General features: G+C 29.4%; 1 protein-coding gene across 1 annotated transcript; it reads left to right on the top strand.

Annotated features, from left to right (window-relative positions):
• Positions 1–1,389: 1,389 nt before the first annotated feature.
• Positions 1,390–11,888, top strand: LOC123292793 (Golgi-associated plant pathogenesis-related protein 1-like). The gene is made up of 5 exons (XM_044873508.1): positions 1,390–1,413; positions 5,982–6,131; positions 8,462–8,591; positions 9,953–10,042; positions 11,578–11,888. The coding sequence occupies exons 1-5, from the start codon at positions 1,390–1,392 to the stop codon at positions 11,886–11,888; spliced, it is 705 nt and encodes a 234-aa protein (XP_044729443.1).
• Positions 11,889–20,765: the final 8,877 nt, after the last annotated feature.

Below are 20,765 nucleotides of genomic sequence, written 5' to 3'. Positions count from 1 at the left end.
CATTAAAGACTGCAAAAAGAATGCATGGCACACACTGTATAATATGAGGAAAGTTTTTAATATTTTCAAAATCAAAAGTCAACATTTTTAAAATCATTTACTTCCAAATTTTGATTACTAACGCCTTTTAAAAAAAAAAATCATATTTCTAGTGCCATTCAATTTTCTCAAAACTTATTAAAAAACATCTGTATAATATACATAATACATTTTAGTGGTTGTGTTTAGTGTTTCACTTTTAAAAATCATCATGACGCGAGAATGGGTGGCGAACAAAGTGACCTGGTTCTTCACCCCTAATTCATATTCATAAATGGTTTTCATCATATTTTTTCTGTATCAATTTTGTTCCTCGCATCCTTAATTTAAATTTATTTACATAGTTTGTCTTGATCTTGTAGGTAATTGGATTATTATCGAAATTATTAGATCATATTTTAAAAAACTATTTTAACCTTGCCTGTGTAAACTATATTTTTCGAAACGTGGTGTATCTTTTAGAAAACAGTCATGTTTTCAAGGTTTTCTAGGCTTAAGAAATCTATTGCTTGATAGAAGAATATTTTTTCTTTTCTTTCAGTACAGAGATTGTCACTTCTCTGATATTTCAGAATAAAACTTTCCCAAAGTTAAAATTTCGAAATAAATTTTAATGGTAGGGCAAGATTGAGAACACATTTTATCGATAGTGTATACCCCGTACTAAATTTGAACAACATCGTTCAATAAATTACTCGATGTCAAGGGTTGTACCTAGTAAGACATTAAGACCAATCCTTTTATTCATTTCAAGCATCCTTTTAAAATAAAAGTTATAACATAAAATATTAATTATGTCTCACAAAACCTTCATAAGGACGGAAAATGTCCGTCAACGTTCCCAGTTTTCTAAAAATTTATTTCTCGTACAAATGTTATTGTATGAACATTTGAACAATAAATTAAATTGAATATATAATATTCTTAAATATCCGATGTCTTCTGTCTTCTGTACAAAGTCAGAAATACCCAAAAATGAAGAAAACCCTGCCCAAAATTATTTCAATTTAAAGGTTTATAGGTTCCGGCTAGTTGGAGTAACAAGAATGAATCTGGGTACAAAAGGGCGGACAAAACTACATCTTTGTCTAGTAGTAAAATCTCGACGCTACCATCTCGAACGGATTTTTGACCATGTGCTTCTTAAGCATTATTAAGTATAGTACAAAGTGGCAGACTTTATAAATGTTCCTTGAAAGTTTATAATAAGGTTTTTCTTATGACAACGAAATTTCAAATAATAAATTTAGATTATAAATTAAATGAATTTCATTTTGCGACGGGTTTTATGGTATAAAATATACATAATAGAAAAATAAAACTGTAAAGAAAATTTTACGATCTTACAATATGTTAAATTTACGTGAACGTGTAGTAAATTCGCAAATATCTTGACATCCAAAAATTAAACCTCTAACTTATTTAAATTTTAAATTTGCTCCAACGTCTAGATCAATTTTTTTCATTATAAATACGTATTTTAAGCATATCATAATTATTATCCTATTCTCCCTTTAGAAATTTGTTTGTTACTCGCCACGACTTTGACGATATCGCTTTATTTCGTTATCACAATTTTCTGAATCGTTTCGATATCACAGTTTTCGATATCAAAAATATTTTGTCTCTCACTCAATAAAGCAGCGGCTTTTCCGTAGGCAAACATTTCAATTTTCAGAGTTTCGGCCTACGTACAATCGTTTTTTCGAGTGTCATGCTGGATAAAAGGATTTTTGCATTTGCTTTTGATTTATCTATGTATTGAATTCTAGAAAAAGAAGAAATTAATTCCATTTCATGAATTTTAAGTTTTTTTTAAATAACAAGTGATATTTACAAAATTTAAAAACCCGGTAAATTTTTCGGATACGGAAACCTAAACTTGCCTTTGAAACATATTTAAGAACACTCTCCATTAATTGCCTTTGTTCTTTTAAGCCAATTCCAAAGTGAGCCGATTTGGAAGATCATCGCCAATTTTAATGTTTTCGGGTACGGGACCCTAAACTCGCCTTTGAAACATATCTAAGAACACTCTCCATTAAATTTCATTTCAAACAAAATCCAAATCGGTTCATCCGTTTAGGCGCTACGATGCCACAGACAGGCAGGCAGACAGACACACACATAACTTATAACACCCCTTTTTTTTAGTTCGGGGGTTAATAATAAAATATCCAGTTCTTGTAGATTACAATGGGACAATTTTGATCACTGTTAAGTTCGCACTTGAGACCATTTACAAGCAAACGGAAATGACACCGGTTAGCAGTCCTAATTTGTGACATTGTTCTGAGTTTGACGATGGAGAGGCGAAACTCAAGTAACTAGTGTGTATTGCAGTTGAATAGATGTCGATACATGCTGCTGTAATAGAATGAATTAAGTGAAATTAAATCATTTTCATGAAGCTTTAGTTGATAGCCTTCCAATACCAAATTCATCATTAACTTTAGTTAGTGTTTCGTTGACTACATTCTTATAAATTTTTGGCTTGTTGCAAATGGTTCAATCCAAAACATATACGCTTTACCTTTGTACTTATCTATTTAATTAATGACTTTTAATTTTTGATGTTTTCTTTATATTATAGAAGTTTCACTGTATCTAAACTCATTTCCACATGTGTATTACAATAATATTAGAAGGTGAACCGAATATGTCATAAAATAGTGAAGTATTACTGTTTTTATATACTTTGTGTATTCTTGTTTGAATAATAAAAAAAATCACTTTATTTGTAGACAAAAATAAATCATCGTAAAAGTATTATAAAACTAATAATTTTACGAGCTTATTATAGCTAATATAATAATGTAGGTAACTTGTATTTTTATATTTTATCAAATAAATTGCGTCTTTTATACAGCCGGAATAAAAACTTGCCGTTACACGATTCCAGCCCTTGTGGTGATCTGAAAAAAAAAATTTGAAAAATTCTACTTTATCTTCAAATTTATTTAAAATACTTAAAATGGAAATTTTTTTAAATCCGAGGTTCAGATAGAGAGATTTATAAGATTGTCAACCACCACCAAAAATGTTCTTTCAAGGAAAACGCGTTTTAAGTTTGAGAGACAATTCCAGCGGAGTAACTCAGATAATAATATTATTCACTTTAGATTACTACTTATGCAATATCTTTCAAAGTTATTTCTACTAAAATCGAGCTGTTTAGCCTTCGTTTGAAGCAACACAATCTCACAGTACAGAGCGACCAATTCAAACTTTGTTACCAGAAAATCCGCTTTATCTCCGAAAATAATTCGAATTTTGAAAAATCTGCTTAAGGACATATTCTTAAGGGTCTAACCTTTTGAAATATGTAAAAAAAAATCGATTTCTTCAAATTTTTAGACCAGAATTTAAAATGATTAGAAGACGATTTTTTAAAATAATTTTGAATAATATCTGATACGGTGTTAGTAGCCGCTAAACTATCTGGCAATTATAATTTATATTGCTAAAAGAGTATGAAAAATGTTTTTATAACACATTCACTGCTTATCTTATTTCAATAAGAGGACTGACGTTACTAGATTTTATATAACAGAGAAATTTGTACATTCTAAGACAATAATGACCCCTGAACAAGACCAATGTCAAATAAGTAACTAGTGTCAAATTGTTCAAAAAAAGAGGATGATGTTACTTATATCTTCCTGATTAAAAGTTTCAATTTAATACATTATGGTAAAAAAAAGTAAGGTTGTCGAATTATATATATCGCTTTAACATTCAAAAAACGTGTAAAATTATTCTTTATACTAACTAAATACTCCGATATAGTATATATCTTCGATATTATACCCAAGGTAATCGCGGGAATATATTATATATAATATATAAAATACTTTGATATCTTGGTAACATGATACCTTCATCAATAGGTTATACGAAAATCATGGTAGCATACTTCGTCGACTGTTTTTGATAAACGATTGTTCGAAAATGATAAGATAAATACAAAATAATGAAACTATACCACGGTGATCAATGTTGCGACTATCATTTGCCTTTCAACAATTACGTAATTCGACTTATTAAGGGTTGCCAATACTCGTAACAAAAGACTTGAAATTTTGTGCCAATATCCTCAAGTCTCTTAAATAAGAATAAAAGATAATCCTGGATAAAACCAGACTTGATACCATGACGAAATTTGAAAGTGAAATTAAAATTGATTAAAAAACGAAGAAGTTATAAGCAATCAAAGATTGCATTCAAAGGTTGCCCATCTCCTATTAGTAAAACAAAGTTTTATATGTAATCTCTATGGCGATACTCACGTATGACATCACTATCTTCTTCTTTGTTTTATTAGGAATTTTAAACGTTCATATCTTGCATACTAGTAATGATTTTTAAAAACCAACGTCACTTTTCTATTCGTGAGGTGAGAATTTTTCTTATGAAGTGATAAAAAAAATTTAGTCCGATCCCCTATTGTGAAAACAAAACTTCATGAATATTTATTATGAAATTTTTGTAATACATTTCAAAGCATGGGGTGAAAGGGTGTTTTTTCAACACTTTCTAAATATAGTTAGTAAAAAAAATGTATGAAATTTATTTCGTAGATAGAATTCTAAAAATATTTTTTTCACCATGGCTTGGTATATAAAGACGTCATTCATGACTACACACATATTATATGTGACCTCTTCAACCTTGAACTATAACACTTCTTTTGTACATTTTCATAGTTAATTAAAAATATCTTTTTTTACTTACAATGAACCATTTTTCATCAATCATACACCAATTTGATAATTATAAAAATTCGTAGCGCAGGAGCTATGTTAGATGAGCGAATTCCCTCGGAGATTGAAAAAATAACAAATTTTTCTTCAAATCGAATATTACATTTTTAATTTTTCAAGATTTTTTATTTCAAAAACTAAGCGCCTAGAGAAATAATCAAAAAGTACTTTTTTGCTTAAAGCTGATTAATTAACACAAAAATATTTATTTTGAAAATTTTGTACTATGCGCATCCCTACCCCATCCTTTGTTTATCGGTCGATTTTTCTCATTAACGAACTTGACCTTTCAAATACCAAAACTCTTCTTAATACCAAATTTTATTCAAATGGGACTTAAATTGCGACCGCTAGGCAGTTTACAGACACATAAACGTTTAGATATGTAAATACATAGATAAATAACATTTTTTCGAAAAACGTTAGCTTTCGGAGGAAATTCGACTTAAAAAAAAATCATTATTGCATTTAATCGATAGAAAATACGCCTTAAATTTATCGATAATTGTAGAACAAAGTCATGAACACAGGCGAATGTCCTTTATTAAACCTTGGAAAGTTTTGGCTAAAGCATTTTTCCGTAGTTAGCGTATTTTCTTTTGATTAAATACAATAATAACATATTTTTTTTAAGTCGCATTTCCTCTGAAAGTTAACGTTTTCGAAAAAATGTTTGCAACAAAAATTGTTAGTCTTTTTATGAGGATACAGTTTCTTTTAAAGTGTTATTCAATCTCTTACCGTTTAGGATCTAAATTGGCTATTAAAGAAACCCGAAGAACTTGGTCAAACCTGGTGTCATAACATGATATTCCCCATCAAAATCAACAACTTTTGCTTTAGTAATTTTTTGATTGGGTACCTACAAAACGATTTATTGCTCCAATAGCTCCATTTCTTTCGGCAATTCGCTAAAAATAAAAACCAATTTATATTAAAACTATTAACAGCAGGTAGTATATTAATTTCTCCCATTCTACTACCACTTTTTCAATCCATTAATTACAATAAAGAACATTTAGTGCAACAAACCGTTTTAGCAACTTAATTTTCAACCACAGAGCTTTCATACGATAATTTCCGCTCATAATTTTTTTTCTGTGGCTAAAAAAAATTTTTAGAGCAGTCTAACGTGTATATTTTTTTTTAAATTTCTAACTGACATATTTTCTTTTGCAGATATTAATTCAACGGCCTGTAAGTATGGTACTTGATGCAGATGAATTTCAAACGGCATGGCAAGATAGTGATTTTATAAGCGATTGTCTATGTTGGCATAATGTTTACCGACAAAGGCATGGTGCACAACCGTTAACAATGTCACCTGAGGTGTGTATTTCCTTTAATATATACAATTCATGTAAATATTATTCAACATAAAAATACATTTACTAACAAACAATCTCGACAAATTCAGAATGCCCTTTAACAGGTGAAAAAATATTTTCACGTATGACCTACTCCTTTAAGGGGTCCAAATAATATACCTTCATCGCGTTTTGCGATATTAATGTAGATTTACCTGGCGTAATTTTTTTGTTTAATAATTATTTTTTTTATTTTTTTACATCAGATGCATCAACTACATAAAACAAGTATTTAAACAAGTACACATAAAACAAGTATTAAATTTTTGTGAAGAAAAAAGTCTTTCTATCATTTTTGCATACAATCAATCCAAGCCGGAAGCTTCACCCACCGAAATCTTTAAGAAAAAAAGGCAATTTTTTAATCTCGGATTCAGATTTATGCGCAATCGATAGAGCACCTTAAATTACCTATATGGATATCTCGATTTCTCAAAACAGGGCTTTTACAAACTTTTTAGGGGATGGCACGGGTAGTTCGGCTGACCCTGTTTATTAACTTTAAAAAACAATTACTCGTCGTATACAGTAGCTTATCCCATCCAAATTTGATGTTAGTTATTTTTGTATGAAACTTTTTTTTTAGTTCAGCAAAAATTTTTTTTTATTTGAGAAAAACTTATTTTCTACTGTTAATTTTGCATTTTTTTTAATTTTCAAATGATTTGTTTGTTAATTTTCTTTAAAAGAACATTAACAGAAGTATATTCAACTTAATTTAAAAAAAGCTTAATAATAAAAATTTATCAAACCTCACGAGTGCAGCTGACAGCATTTCTAGTTACAAATAATGTATGCATAATATATTAGTATATTTTAAATCGTTCTCCATGGGGTTGCAATTAATATCGTACAATAGACACATGTATTACTATAAATATACTACTCTGATAAATTATCAGCAATTGAACCTATTTACCTGAGTAATAAATTAAAAATATGAATATACAAATTTTATGTGACTATGGCTATGGATTGTATAGTCGATAGCACTAAAACATTACTTACATTTTATAATACATAACAATTTTATCGATTATTTATATTAAATGTAGAAGCAATTCGTGTACCTTTGAACGATTGAAGAATGGTTTTTTTTTTGAGGGAATAAACTTCAAATTGAAATTAAACACACAACAAGCCGTATTTAGGGCCTGGTGCATCACTCGAGAACAGAAAAACTTGACCGAATGTTATAAAATTATTATCGGTTCGTATTTCTGTTAATACGGTTCGATCGACACCTCAACGAAGTCGATATCATACGGGAAAAAATATCTACGGGTGTACGTATCACAGTGTACGCACGTATGTACACACACACATACTTCTTCTCAAAATTGGTGTGAAAGTCTTGTCCTAACCATGAAACGTAAACATATGTTGAAAATTTTGACTTCCTATACTGGGAAGTTAAAAATAATTACCAATCGCCACGATATTGGATCATTAAAATGGCTAACTTTATATCATTTGTTTTAAAATATGTCCTTGGAGCCCATAGGCACCGTGTCTGGCTTGAATGAAACGTAAAAAAACGATATTTCATTGTGCTCATTATGTTTTGTTACTTCACTGTAAATAGATCTACGCAAGAATAACGCTTCAAAATTGTGAACAATTGCACTAATCTCATACCTTCGGCAAAGAAGAATTCGGAAGTCGGCAGATTAACCATACACATAAGACTAATTGGAATTCAACATTTTGCGTAATATTTCCGACATACGCCTCTAACTGTTCAATAAAAACGTCAAATATACGATTCCACTTTGCCCTTGGGGCAAAAATAGCAAACCAATCGATGTCGGTGTAATCAATGAAAGTGATTTCTATCAAAATGGCTTGTTTCTATTCCGCTAAATCTGATTGTGGTACTAACTTATTATTACAAAATAGAATGATCTCAACAACTAATTGAGAATAATACTATGTTTATAGTTTTAAGGAGTTAAAATTAAGAGAATAATTGGTTATGCAGATGAATAACTTTACTTTTATCCCTAAAAAAGCATTTACGCTATTTGTCCAAAAATACAATCATGCTTGTCCAAAGTTACCTATATAGAAAAAATACATGGTTTTAGAAAATCTTGTTGTACAAAAAAAAATTGTAATACTTCTAGAGAAGCAAAACATATCGAAAAATACACATATGTACTGAGCTCGAAATCTGTATTCTCACTAATTTAGCGTAAAATGACTATCAAAGTTAAATTTTTCACTAAATATCCAAAGGTACACGACTTGCCCCTAATTATTACTATAGCTATATTTTTGTTTCATTTTCAGCTCTGTGATTATGCACAAACGTGGGCGAATCATTTAGCACACACAAATACCTTTTATTATCGAAATGATCGTGATGTTGGACAAAATTTATTTTGTCGACCAGCAAATGCCTTACAAACTGATGTTTCAGGTAAATGAATGCTATATTTTATTTTTACATCCCCAGGTAAAAATCTGATATTTTTTTGTCCGATTTATCTTCAAAAAAAATTTCATGAAGAAGGTTAGGTTAAGTTATATTGCCTGTCCACGAAAGACACACTTAAGCTATAGAGCCCATTGTGATACCACATATGTGTTTTACCACCTTACCGCTGATAATTTCACCTCCTTCATGCATACACCATGCACTACACCAGCCCACCACAACTATTAATTAAATTAATTTTGTTGCTTTGGCGAGAATCGAACCCGCTACCCTAAGCATACCGCGGATGGAAGTGGTTACGCCTTAACCAACTGAGCTTATAAGGCGACCGGACGGAAGCGGACTTACTTTTTTTTCACCCCTACGCCATCGTGAACTGCCGCACATTGTAGGACAGCGAAAATTGATTAATAGAAAGTTTTAATAGAATATTAACTCCGGCAATAAAAAAAGGATTGATTACCGTTTGAAAATCTTGAGCTCTTTTGATAGCTTTGAAAGAATCTGATGACTCGTATTGTATTTGTATGACTTATCATCAATCACATTTATAACTTATATAGTGTTGTAAAATATTAGAATAAAGGCACGAAGAGGTTACATATATAATTTGTGTCACTCATATAGAATAGGAGTGATGTAGTTGGTAATGCGCTAGATCGGATATCTAGAGGACCCGGGTTCGAGTCCAGGCTTCTGTGTAATTTTTTCGTTTCTTTCTATTTGATCAAATGAAAATACGTAATGTGCGTTTTCCATTGAAGTGTACAGTCTCACTCTTATATGTTAAGTGGTATAATGTGTTGAGATAGAAAAATCTATTCAAAATATCATCTATGAAGAACTTGGACTTATATATAAAGAACACATCAATTTGAAATAAATATAATAATAATAATATTAATCCGACTCGGAAAACAGACGGATTTACGAACGCCGCGTGGACTGACGGACGTACAGACTACACAGCCACAAGTTAGTGAACTTTCTTCAAAAGACGCAGCTGCCTTATGGGGATTTATGTCCTTAAAGGAGATGGGTAGCTCTGTGGTGTACTTATTCCCTGTATCTTCTCTCCCCCTTGGCAGACATGAATTCGCCAAAATTTAAAATTAAATAATAATAAAATTAATATGTTGAATGATTAAATAATCAGGAATGTGGGGGCTCTGGAAAAAGTAAACTATTTCAATTTCTTAAACAAAAAACAAATTACGTTCCAGTACTTGGTAAAAAAGTAATAATGTTCCATTTAAAAAACTTGTTAATTTTAAAATTTTTTTTAATTTGATATATTCGTTTAATTTTCGTGTCTATAAACTTTCGATTATGTTATGTTTCAGGTCAAGAAGTTTCATCGTATTGGTACAGTGCAGTTAGACAATACGATTATGGTAAAGAGCCAGATGTTTTACATGCGAACGTTAATGCTGGTATGTCCATAACTTCCAATTATAATCTTTTTTTCAATACTAAAATCAATTTAAGCCTAGAGGAGAGGCCAATCTTAAGACATTAGCGTTTTTATACCATGTATATATGAAATATATCAAGGTATATTAAGTTTAGTTCCAAGTTTGTAACGCTTAAAAATATTGATGCTACGAACAAAATTTTAGTATAGGAGTTCATAAAATCATTAAACTAGTCCATTTCTGGCTGTTTGCCCGTCTGTCTATCTGTCGAACGATAACTCGAAACGAAAAGAGATATCAAGCTGAAATAGCGTACTCAAGACGTAAAAAATGGGGTCGAAATGTACCGTAAATGAGCAAAATAGGTTAATTGGGTCTTGGATCCGTAGGACCCATCTTATAAACCGTTAGAGATAGGATAAAGTTGGAATGTAAAAAAAGTTCCTTGTACAAAAACAAACAACTTTTGTTCGAAACATTTTTTCATAAACATCACTGTTTACTCGTGAGGACGAAGGTATTATTATGTATATATTTTATTGTATCAAGTATACATTTATTGTATGTGTTTGTTTATAGCATATAAAATGTATACTGAGGAAGTGTGAAGAAAAATTCTCTTATTACTTTGTATGTTAGAGTGCCTGTCTTTCTTTACTTATATGACGTAAAAAACAAACAATTGCCTAATCAACGCTCTCTATACATGGTATTTAAACAATTTACTCAGTCAATTGCTTATTTTCACTTGAACCAAAAATCTTTAGTTTCTACAATAATTTTAAATAATATAACAAAAACAAACATTTAAGGATGTATGAGCATGACAATGTTTGAATTTAAAGGCTCAAAATTTTGTATAGGCAGACTTTTACTCAAATAATATGTGGTTAAAATTTCAGCATAGGTATCCATGTAAAGTTTTAAGAAAAATGGGTCCTTGAAAATCGACACAAAATACATTGGCTCTTATGGAGGAATCTCAAAAAACGATATATTTTTAAAGTTTTTGATAATTTTTACTTGGAATGAATGAAAACTAATTTTAAAAAAACTTTAATAGAAATTAAACATATAAGCAACATATAAGCAATGGCATATAAAAGAAAAAAATCAAGTGTCTCCGTCCATATGAGGGATGTAAGAGCAGGGTAGATTTAGGGTTGAAATAAGTTTTATCTTATTTTCAACTTTCATGATGAATTTTGTTATAGATCCATGAATGTAGACGAAAAGTAAGAATAATTTTTCGATATGTGCCTTGGAAATATCGAAAGCTGAATAATTAAACAAAATTTTCAATTTTCGATATTTGAAAATTACGCCAGATATCGAAAAATTTTATTCTTACTTTTCGTCTTATATCGTTAAGTTATAGCATAATTTATCATCAAAATTGAAAATATATATTTTTTAAATTTGTGCCCCCACTACCGTGCTCATACATCCTTAAAAAGAAAAAATATTGTGGTGGATTCTAAGTTAATAGCCTTAATTAATTCATCTATAAAAATACTTTTTAAAGTTGTTAATAATAAATCTTTTATTTGCAGGTCATTTTACACAATTAGTATGGGCAAATTCCCAATATTTTGGTATTGGTAAAGCTCGATCACGATCTGGTAAAGTACTGGTTGTTGCAAATTATTCACCGCCTGGTAATATATCTGGATTATTTGAAGAAAATGTATTACCACCTCAACCAGAGACAAGTAATGTTACACTTCAAGTGCCACTTTGTTATGATGTTCATCAACATTCGCATGGCGGAAACAATAGTGCTTCTGGTGGTGCATCGTGTAGTGATACAACTGATACAGAATCACGTTCAAGTAATAGTGGAACTAGTTTCGGGATTCGATAGAACAAGAGTTCTTTCTTTAATTGTAAATTAATTTGTTTTAGTTGCTAATATTAATGAAAATAAAAAGTATATTTTGTAATTCACGCAAAACAACTGGTAATAAGCCAGTTGCGCTGTTCGGCAACAAAAGACATGAAGCAATCTTTCAAACAAGCAAAAAATTTAATGATATTTCATACACAACTTGCTTAATTTAAAATTAAAATTCGGACTCCCTAACTGGAAAACCTTAATAAGGGCAAAATAGGAGGAGGGTATAGCAAGGCTGGAAGAAACGCGAAAACATGGAGCGCGCCATTTGAAAGGCCAATTCGATACTAACGAAAATGAGAGCGTGTACAGAAAGGTCAGAATTTGAAATTATCTTGCAAAATAAACAATATTATTTTTAAAATAAGTGATCAATTTTAATCAAAATGGAAACTGAGTTTGTCATTTTTCAATTTTCTTGTATCGAGGATCATTTTTGTGTAATAAGAAAGCCATTAACAAGACAATAAATAAGCAGAAACTCAAACAATAATAGGTACTCATGGACCTTGTAGACCGTGAGTCCATAATTAAGCGAAATTTCTATCCTTCTTTTTGTTTTCCATTTAGAAGATTGATAATAAAGAAAATTGAGTTTTTAGATTGTTACTCGATTGTCGAATTCATAGAAATTATTTTGTTAGATTATCATGATTTCCTAATTTTTGAATGCCTGTGGTAAATAAGAAAGTCATTGACAGCACAATACGTAGAAACAAATGGCAAGAAATTTGCAATTGTCGAAGGAGTTGGAAAATGGATGACAATTTTTCTATTTTTCGAAATGACTTTCTAACCCTTTCGACAATTAAAAGCTTTCTGAACACGTAAAAATCACAACCATTTTACAAAATATACTTTTTTAAATAGATTGTGTAGCTATAAAGATAAAAAATAAATAAAAACTTACTAAAAAATGCCAAATTTAAACTTAATGCCAAAAAAAAACTAGCATTCAAAAAGACGTAGAATAACTTACCAATCAAATCTAAAAGAGGTAAAAAGCTCAAATAGTTAAGTCTTTTTCTAGTAGAACAGCAACTTAAATATTGTAGATATCTAAAAGAAACATTAAAAATAAACTAAAGAAAAAATTATTTTAAATTTGAAATTGAGATTACTTTTCTAAATTTTCTAATTTCTATAAAAGTATTGTAGCGAAAAAAATAGAATGATTCCAATCATAAAATTAAATGTAATAAAAAATAAAAATAACTTAGGTAATATGGTAGACTGTTTATATTTGTAAGTAGAAATAAAATTTAGGATTACCTCAATTTTTCTAGTACCTACTCTAAAACATTTTATATATATTAACAAAAGAAAAAAAAAACCGTTACAAGTAGTATATTTACGTTACCCTTTGACGATGGTTAATGATAATATCGAAGGGAGTTATCGTTGGTACTAAAGTATAAAGACTGCCCTTCTTTCCATAGATTAATTGTACATAATTTTTAGAATAGTTATTATAAAAATAACAAACATTGAATAAAAAAATTGAATTTGTACATACAATGGTTTATTACATAAAACTGAATATGTATTATACTTATAGGCCAATAGAGTTACGGATTGTACGTGTTGTTTTCGGTTACAGGTCAGAAGTTATTTAATCTGTGGGGGGTACTCACACAATGGTCCTCCCGCCCACTCGCCCGGAACCTGGCGACTCGAGTTATTAAGAAATTCGGCTGGGAATTTTGAATGGAACTTTTTGTTCCTTAGATGTTTTTCTATGATTTAAAAAACCAAAAAAATGCGACAAAATGCCTGAAAAACGCTATTTTTCAATTAACTTTATTTATTTCCAAATAATTGATTATAATAAAATTGACCCGTCTATCTTCTAGCAACAACCTCAACAAATATAATTAAGTAGCTTTGAAACGTTTCATTCGGTCTAATAGTTCTAGCACAATTCCATTTTGCACTAAATGCCTGAAAAAAAGTTGTGAACTTTGGGCAGGCTACACGGTCTGAGTTTTTATCCGATCGAAATCAATTTGACGGGAATCGAAAGGGTGAAATATCAATCTTAATTAGGAATTTTGTTGCCTATACCTGTATTCAATATTAACAACAGTTACAGCGGTTTAAAAAACGGTAAAAACGGCAAAAAATTCTTAATTGCAAAGAGAAGCGGTTTTAAAGTCCAAAGATTTAACAAAAAAAAAAAATGATTATGGCAATTAAATATTTTTTTTTTAATTACTTTCACAAAAACAACAGGGAAAAAAGAAAAACCTATGATCGAAGATTTTTCATTTTCGAGATATTCAAACGAAAAGTTTTAGAACAAAAATCTAAAACTGTTTTGTACAACTTGTCTCCTTGTATCTCAATAAGAAGCCTACTTTTTTTGAAAGTATATAAAAATTTGACGGTACACTTACGAAACACTCTATATTTCTGAAATGTTAGTCACCGTGTTATTCGGGTTCCATCTGTGTGAGTTATTTGTAATATTTTAATGAAACATTGCCTGTATAAAATCAATTAATATGTCAAAATAACTTAGTCCAACTAGAGATTAGTTGTTGTATAGTCTCAAAAATTATAATTAGCATATCTAGATTTAAACCAATCATCTTGTAGAAATTTCGAAGAAAAAAAAATGTTGAAAATTAATAAATAAAACCCCAATGCAATCATTACAAACGCAGGTATTTGTTATCTATTATTATCTATAAATATTTATTATCATTGCTGTATTATATATACAACGTCCAAAAATGTTAAATTAAAAACTTAGAAATTAGGTAAAATACTATTTATTGCATTGCCTTATAAATTTTTAGCGTAATACAATGAGAGGGATGAAAATGATATGAAATTATATTTAAGAAAATGTGAAAAACATATTATTTATATGTAGAAAAAATAATTAAATATTGTATTATTTTAAAAAGTAGTTTTTAAGAGAAATCTTGTAGAATATTAATTATTGAGCAAAAGTGTATAACGTATAATACGACCAAATTATCTAGGAAATCGAAAATGATATAATATACCAAGATGTCACATCCATCCATAGCAAATTCATTAACATATTCTCCATTCCTTGACTAACTTCAATGCAAATCATGAAAAAATTTTGTAAAACCTTTGCTTTTCACTCTGTTTACCCATAATTTCATAATCATATAATTGAAGATTAATATTTATCGAACAATCAAAGCTTGGCTATGTTAAAATAAACGTGGTGTTAAAAAAAAGAGCTATCGAGTAATGAACGGTTCAAATATACATGGTGTGCCAAAAGTATTGAAACTCCCTAAGATCTCGCACGATATCCGACGATCCGACGTATTTTTTAACGGGAAGGCCAATGGTGACCTTGAATTAAACCTTGAACATAACCTCAAAGCTATAGCGAATCAAAATTCGATTTTTTAAATATAAACCTCCATTATTTCAGATTTGAAAAGAGAGGTAAATTTTACCCAAAATTATGATGTTGACCATGACCCTAACCATGATCTCAAGTTATTTTTGCAGTGCTAACAACTCTTGCATGACCACCATATCCGATATATTTTTCGACGCAGAATTTAATGATGACCTTGAATATAACCTTAAAGCAACAGCGAACCAAAAATCGATTTTAAAATTTGAATCCCTATTTTTATTGCGAATTTGGAGAGAACAAAATATTTTACGTCCAAATGTGACTTTGACCAAGGTCAAAGATCTTTTTTTATAGGAAACTCTAAGACAAGAAGTACAACTCGGACAATCCTCTGCGATACCTTCAGAGGATTCCTACTTTTGACATTTTTTGATTCCTTCCCTACTTTTGGGCATCCTGTATAAAAGAAACGCAAATTTTCTTTGCCAATTATTAAAATAAAAATTTACAAGAAACTTTTTTTTGGCCCAAATTAGCCAAATAACGTGGAAAAAATTGTTGTTTAACGAAAAAATCAAATTTTCAATTCAAATGTTCGTCCAAAGCATCCGAAATATTTCGAATAATATTAGTGATTTTATATTTTAGGCACTGGAAGAAACTTGGAAAGACTTAGACTTCTGAAAAATTTAGACTGTTATACAAAGACATTTTGATTATATATATATATATATATATATATATATATATATATTCATTGATCCTACATAGAGACCATGTCCATATTTTCATTTGATTTAGCCAAACTTAATATTAATCATTTCGATATCTTATATAAAAGATGATCACACTTGACTTTTTTTAAATAGAAAACAAAAAATATGTAAAAAAATTTTAAATAAAAAAAAAGTATTGACTTAAATCAAAATTTTTCGCTCAATATAAGCTTTCAAGATTAATCTTCTAGGTCTTCTAATCCCATCTTAAAATTTGTATACTATAGCAATTTTTCATGAAAAATTATTTCTACTTTGTTGTAATCAGTTGTTAGAATAATTATTGCTTAGATATCAAACTCATAACTATTTTAAAAAACGAATGCCTAATTAAAACCCCTCAATCATTATCTATACGATTCAGCTCATTAATTTTTTTGATTTCGAGTTGAAGAATATTTTACGTCTAGTCCGAGAAATTACCCTTTCTCATAGTCTGAACAAAAAATTTGCTAGATTCAGTTTTGAGTTATCGGATTGTTTCGAGACATGTTGTCATTTATCTAAGATGTAAAGAGATAAAAGATCTAAAGCTCGATAAAGAGAAGATTTTTCTTTAACAGTACTGTCACAGCACTTGGAAAATTATATACCAACAGGGTGTTTTTTAAGCTGATATATGCTTGAATCTCAAAAAATTAGTTTTATTGATAAATGCAAAAAATGTTGGGTTGAGATTTAAGCAAAAAAAGCTTAGTCTATTACATAACTGGTAATATATAGATGAAGACTTTAAATTAGAAAATTAAAAAGTAACATTTTTTGTTCGAAACATTTTTCCACAAACCGCGTAGTTTAGGTAAAAAGTTTTACCCAAAATTGTTTTTTCGTATCAAAATTGTTATTTCGGGTAATTGTTCGGTACGAAAGAATCTAGGTATTCTTCGAAAAAAATTTTCCAATTGTTTTTATTAAAAGACCGTTTTTGTTACAAATTGAATGAAGAAACATGCAAAATCAATCAATATCAAATACTGTACTTGAGCTCGAAATTAATATAAATTAATTATATTACCCTTAAAGTTCAACTTAGATCATCACTAATTTGGTGTCTATTTAATGTCTTACATGAATTGCTCAGCAAAATATTTGTATAGATATTAAATGTGTTCGTAAATTCAATTCAGAATCCGAATTATACTATGAATATGCGTCTTATTAACCAATCAGCTTACACCTTTCTATGGATATTTAATTAAATTTACGACCGCATGCATATTATAGACTTGGAGACACCGACACAAAATTTCAAGTCAACTGCACAAGTATGACCGAATTGACCGAACTACATAATTATGTTAAGGAAAATGATGGATACAACGCATGTATTTAGGGCGTTATCGAAGACGATTTTTCAATTTTGTAACAAACTAATTTATTCTAACCAGTGATTTTAGTCATTCACGAAAACCATCATATGACCGCCATACCGCCACAAAAACTTACTTTTGAAGTGAATTAGACTATTGCACTAAATTTGAAAAATTGGTTTATACGTTACATTAGTATCTGATTCACACCAAAAAAGTATTATTTAAATTAAAAAAAAAAAAACACTATTTGCTTTATGTATTTTGCATTTTCAAAAACCAATTCAAATTTACTTCGGAAACAATGTAGAGTGCCATGGCGTCTTGAATGACATCGCGACTTAGCATACAAGCATTTTTGTGTATACAAGTTTAAGCATTCGTAATCAACTAACTTGCTTCGTTCTATTAAAATTTAATGTTGTTTACACTGCGTTTGTGAGGGCGTGGCGTAAAACTTTCAATACTTTCGGATTGGTGTTTGCTGTCACGCGACTGAATGCCTAATTTCACTAAAATTATTTTATAACAAGTGAAATTTGTAAATTCTCCAAAAAAAAGAAACTCTCTAAACTGAACCAATTTTGAGGAACATCGCCTATTTTTTAGTTGTTTCGGTCTACGGAACCCTAAACTCGCACTTGAAACATAGCTAAGAACACTCTTCATTAAATTGCCTTTCAATTAAAACAAAAAAAATTAAACGATTCGTCCGATGCTACAGGCAGACGGACAGACACACACACATAGCGGTCAAACTTATAACACCCCTTTTTTGGTTGGTGGGTTAAAAATAATAATAATCCTTATTTTTTATGAAAAATAATTTTGTGTTTTGTTATCTGCATACCATGATAAAAAATATTAGAAAGTTTTAAACCGATTTATTCTTAGTGGACAAAAGCCTAATGAGTAATTATTATAAACTTTTAAAGCCTAATAGGATTTTGTCGTAATTCAACCTATTAAGTGTTGCCATATTTTGTTCTTGTGTCTCCAAATCTATAATAACAATAAAAGTATTTTTATATATTATAAAATATTAATTTGCATTATTATTTATTGTTACATAAGTTTTGGTTTAAAGTGATTAAAATGAATAAACAAAACTACAAAATACGTAAACAAAAAAAAATCAGTAAATTAACAGTAAAAATTGAAAGACTAATGGTTTTTTTAGCAATCCAAATGTTAAAATTTTGATAGAACACTGTGCCTAAATTTGCTTTTCATTTAGATAAGTATACTTAAAGCATGTACTTAAAAATAATTAAGAATGTGCCGGATTAGTAAAAAAGTATATCCGTGGTTATGGATGCGTATTCGGATTTTTAATTTATTAGCTGCAAAGAACCTCGCAATATTAGATAGGGAAGTGGCTTTCTGTGAAACTTTTTCTAACCCACCCTTAAATGTTCTATGGATCATTCTGATCAAAAGCTCTCAGGACCACAAAATTTTTTAACGTGTAGTTTTCGAACTCCGGGCTATTAAAGATGCGTATATTTTATAGTTTTAGCATATAACTAGGAAAATGACTTTCTGTGAAACTTTTTCTAACCGCCTCAAAAATGTTCTTCAGATCGTTCTGATAAAAAACTCTCACGGCCGCAATACTTTTTAACGAGTAGTTCGAGCTACGGGCGATCAAAGCTGCACATAAATTATATTTACAATACCTATATAACTAGAGAAATGGCTTTTTGTGAAACTTTTACAAAAGCACTCCCAAAATGTTCTCCGGATCGTCCTAATCAACAGCTCTCACGGCCACAAAATTTGTTAACGAGTAGTTTTTTAGTTACGGGCTATATAACTATAATGTATGTGTAGTTTTGATCAACCGTAGCTGGAGAATAACTCGTTAAAAATTTTTATGGCCGTGAGAGCTTTTTTAGAATTATTCAAAGAACAGTTTTGGGCAGATTAGAAAACTCTTCACAGAAAGCCATTTGCCTATCTAATATTGTGGGGTCCTTTCATTTGATGCGTGTTTAAACTAGGCTAAACAAGAATAAAATTAAGATATTGTTTTCTATAACCAGACTTGCATGCTGCGATGCGTCGAGTATTTTTATAAATTAATGTACTCTCACAATTTAAAAAGGTCTAATTATTGTAAATTTATTGTTAATTTAGTTTTTATCTTCTTCTATTTATTTTCCACTAAAAAAGAAACGAAGGTGGATCTTTTATTTATTGTATATATCCGTGGTCACGGATACGATTACCTACGGATATCTGGCACAACATTACAATACTATTCATTACTTTAATTTTTATTTTATACACACAGAATATTTACAAAAACGTTTCAAAATTTTCAATTAAGTAATACGGAAAAGTATAGTACCTGTTTTTAGTTCTAATATACCTACACATTACGTATTTTTTGACATTTTATATAATAATCAGCTATCGATAAAAACTCTTGATGCATTGTACAATATGTGTGAACCATGGTACACGATCACAATCAATATATAAAAAGTCCGGGCAAATTAGACTTTTTGTTTGTTAAATTCTGAAACTTGTAATTTCTCAACGTAAAATTGTTGGTTTTTAATTTTTAAAAGGGTTTGTATCATAAATATCGAGTACAAAAATGAGCATGTTGAAGGCTTGACCTACATATTTATATCATTTGTAAAATATTTATCAAAACTCTTTGGTAAAACTATAATAAATTGTATCCAGAGTACTATAAATAATCCTATTATCAAAAATTAAAATTATTGAACAATTTTTATTCGGATAAATAGGGTATTTGCTTGTATTCCTTGTATTCAACCCGAAACGCAAAAAGATTCAAATTTCAATTAATTCGTTCTACAATCACCATACCAATTCATAAAGTATTGATTTGATCATTTTTTAATTTTTGTAAACTTAAGAATTAATGTATTACAATCTGAGAAATAAAACCAATAAACCCTCGGCATAAAATTTTGTTCTTTTTTACTCGGTTCAAATAAACTAGTGCAAACAGGGCTTACTTATTTTACTATTTTACCGAGGCCAACATTGAAAATATTGAAAAAAAAAAAAACAAAGTAGGTACGTCTTTAAAGCACGCAGTTTACTTTAAATGGTTCGATTTGTTAATTTTGATTTAAAATAACTTACATTTAGCAAAAATACAAATTCAAATCAATTAAATTGTACTATGGTGAATGCACTATTATACAAAAAGAACGTATTTATAAATTATGTTTCATAAAAAACAGTATAAGAATATTTTTAGTTTTTAAGATTCCAAAAAAAAGCTATAGATAGCACAACTCGAATTACCTATATAATAATAAATCTCCTCAATTTTATAACCAGATTTAAAAAGATATCACACATAAAACAGCGCAAAATTTTTCTAAAATTAACATTTTTCAATTCCTATATTATGCAATTTGTA

The sequence above is a fragment of the Chrysoperla carnea genome, chromosome 2 (assembly GCF_905475395.1).
Source record: "Chrysoperla carnea chromosome 2, inChrCarn1.1, whole genome shotgun sequence".
In the NCBI taxonomy this organism is placed as follows: domain Eukaryota; kingdom Metazoa; phylum Arthropoda; class Insecta; order Neuroptera; family Chrysopidae; genus Chrysoperla; species Chrysoperla carnea.
This window is presented reverse-complemented; position numbering and strand designations above follow the sequence as displayed.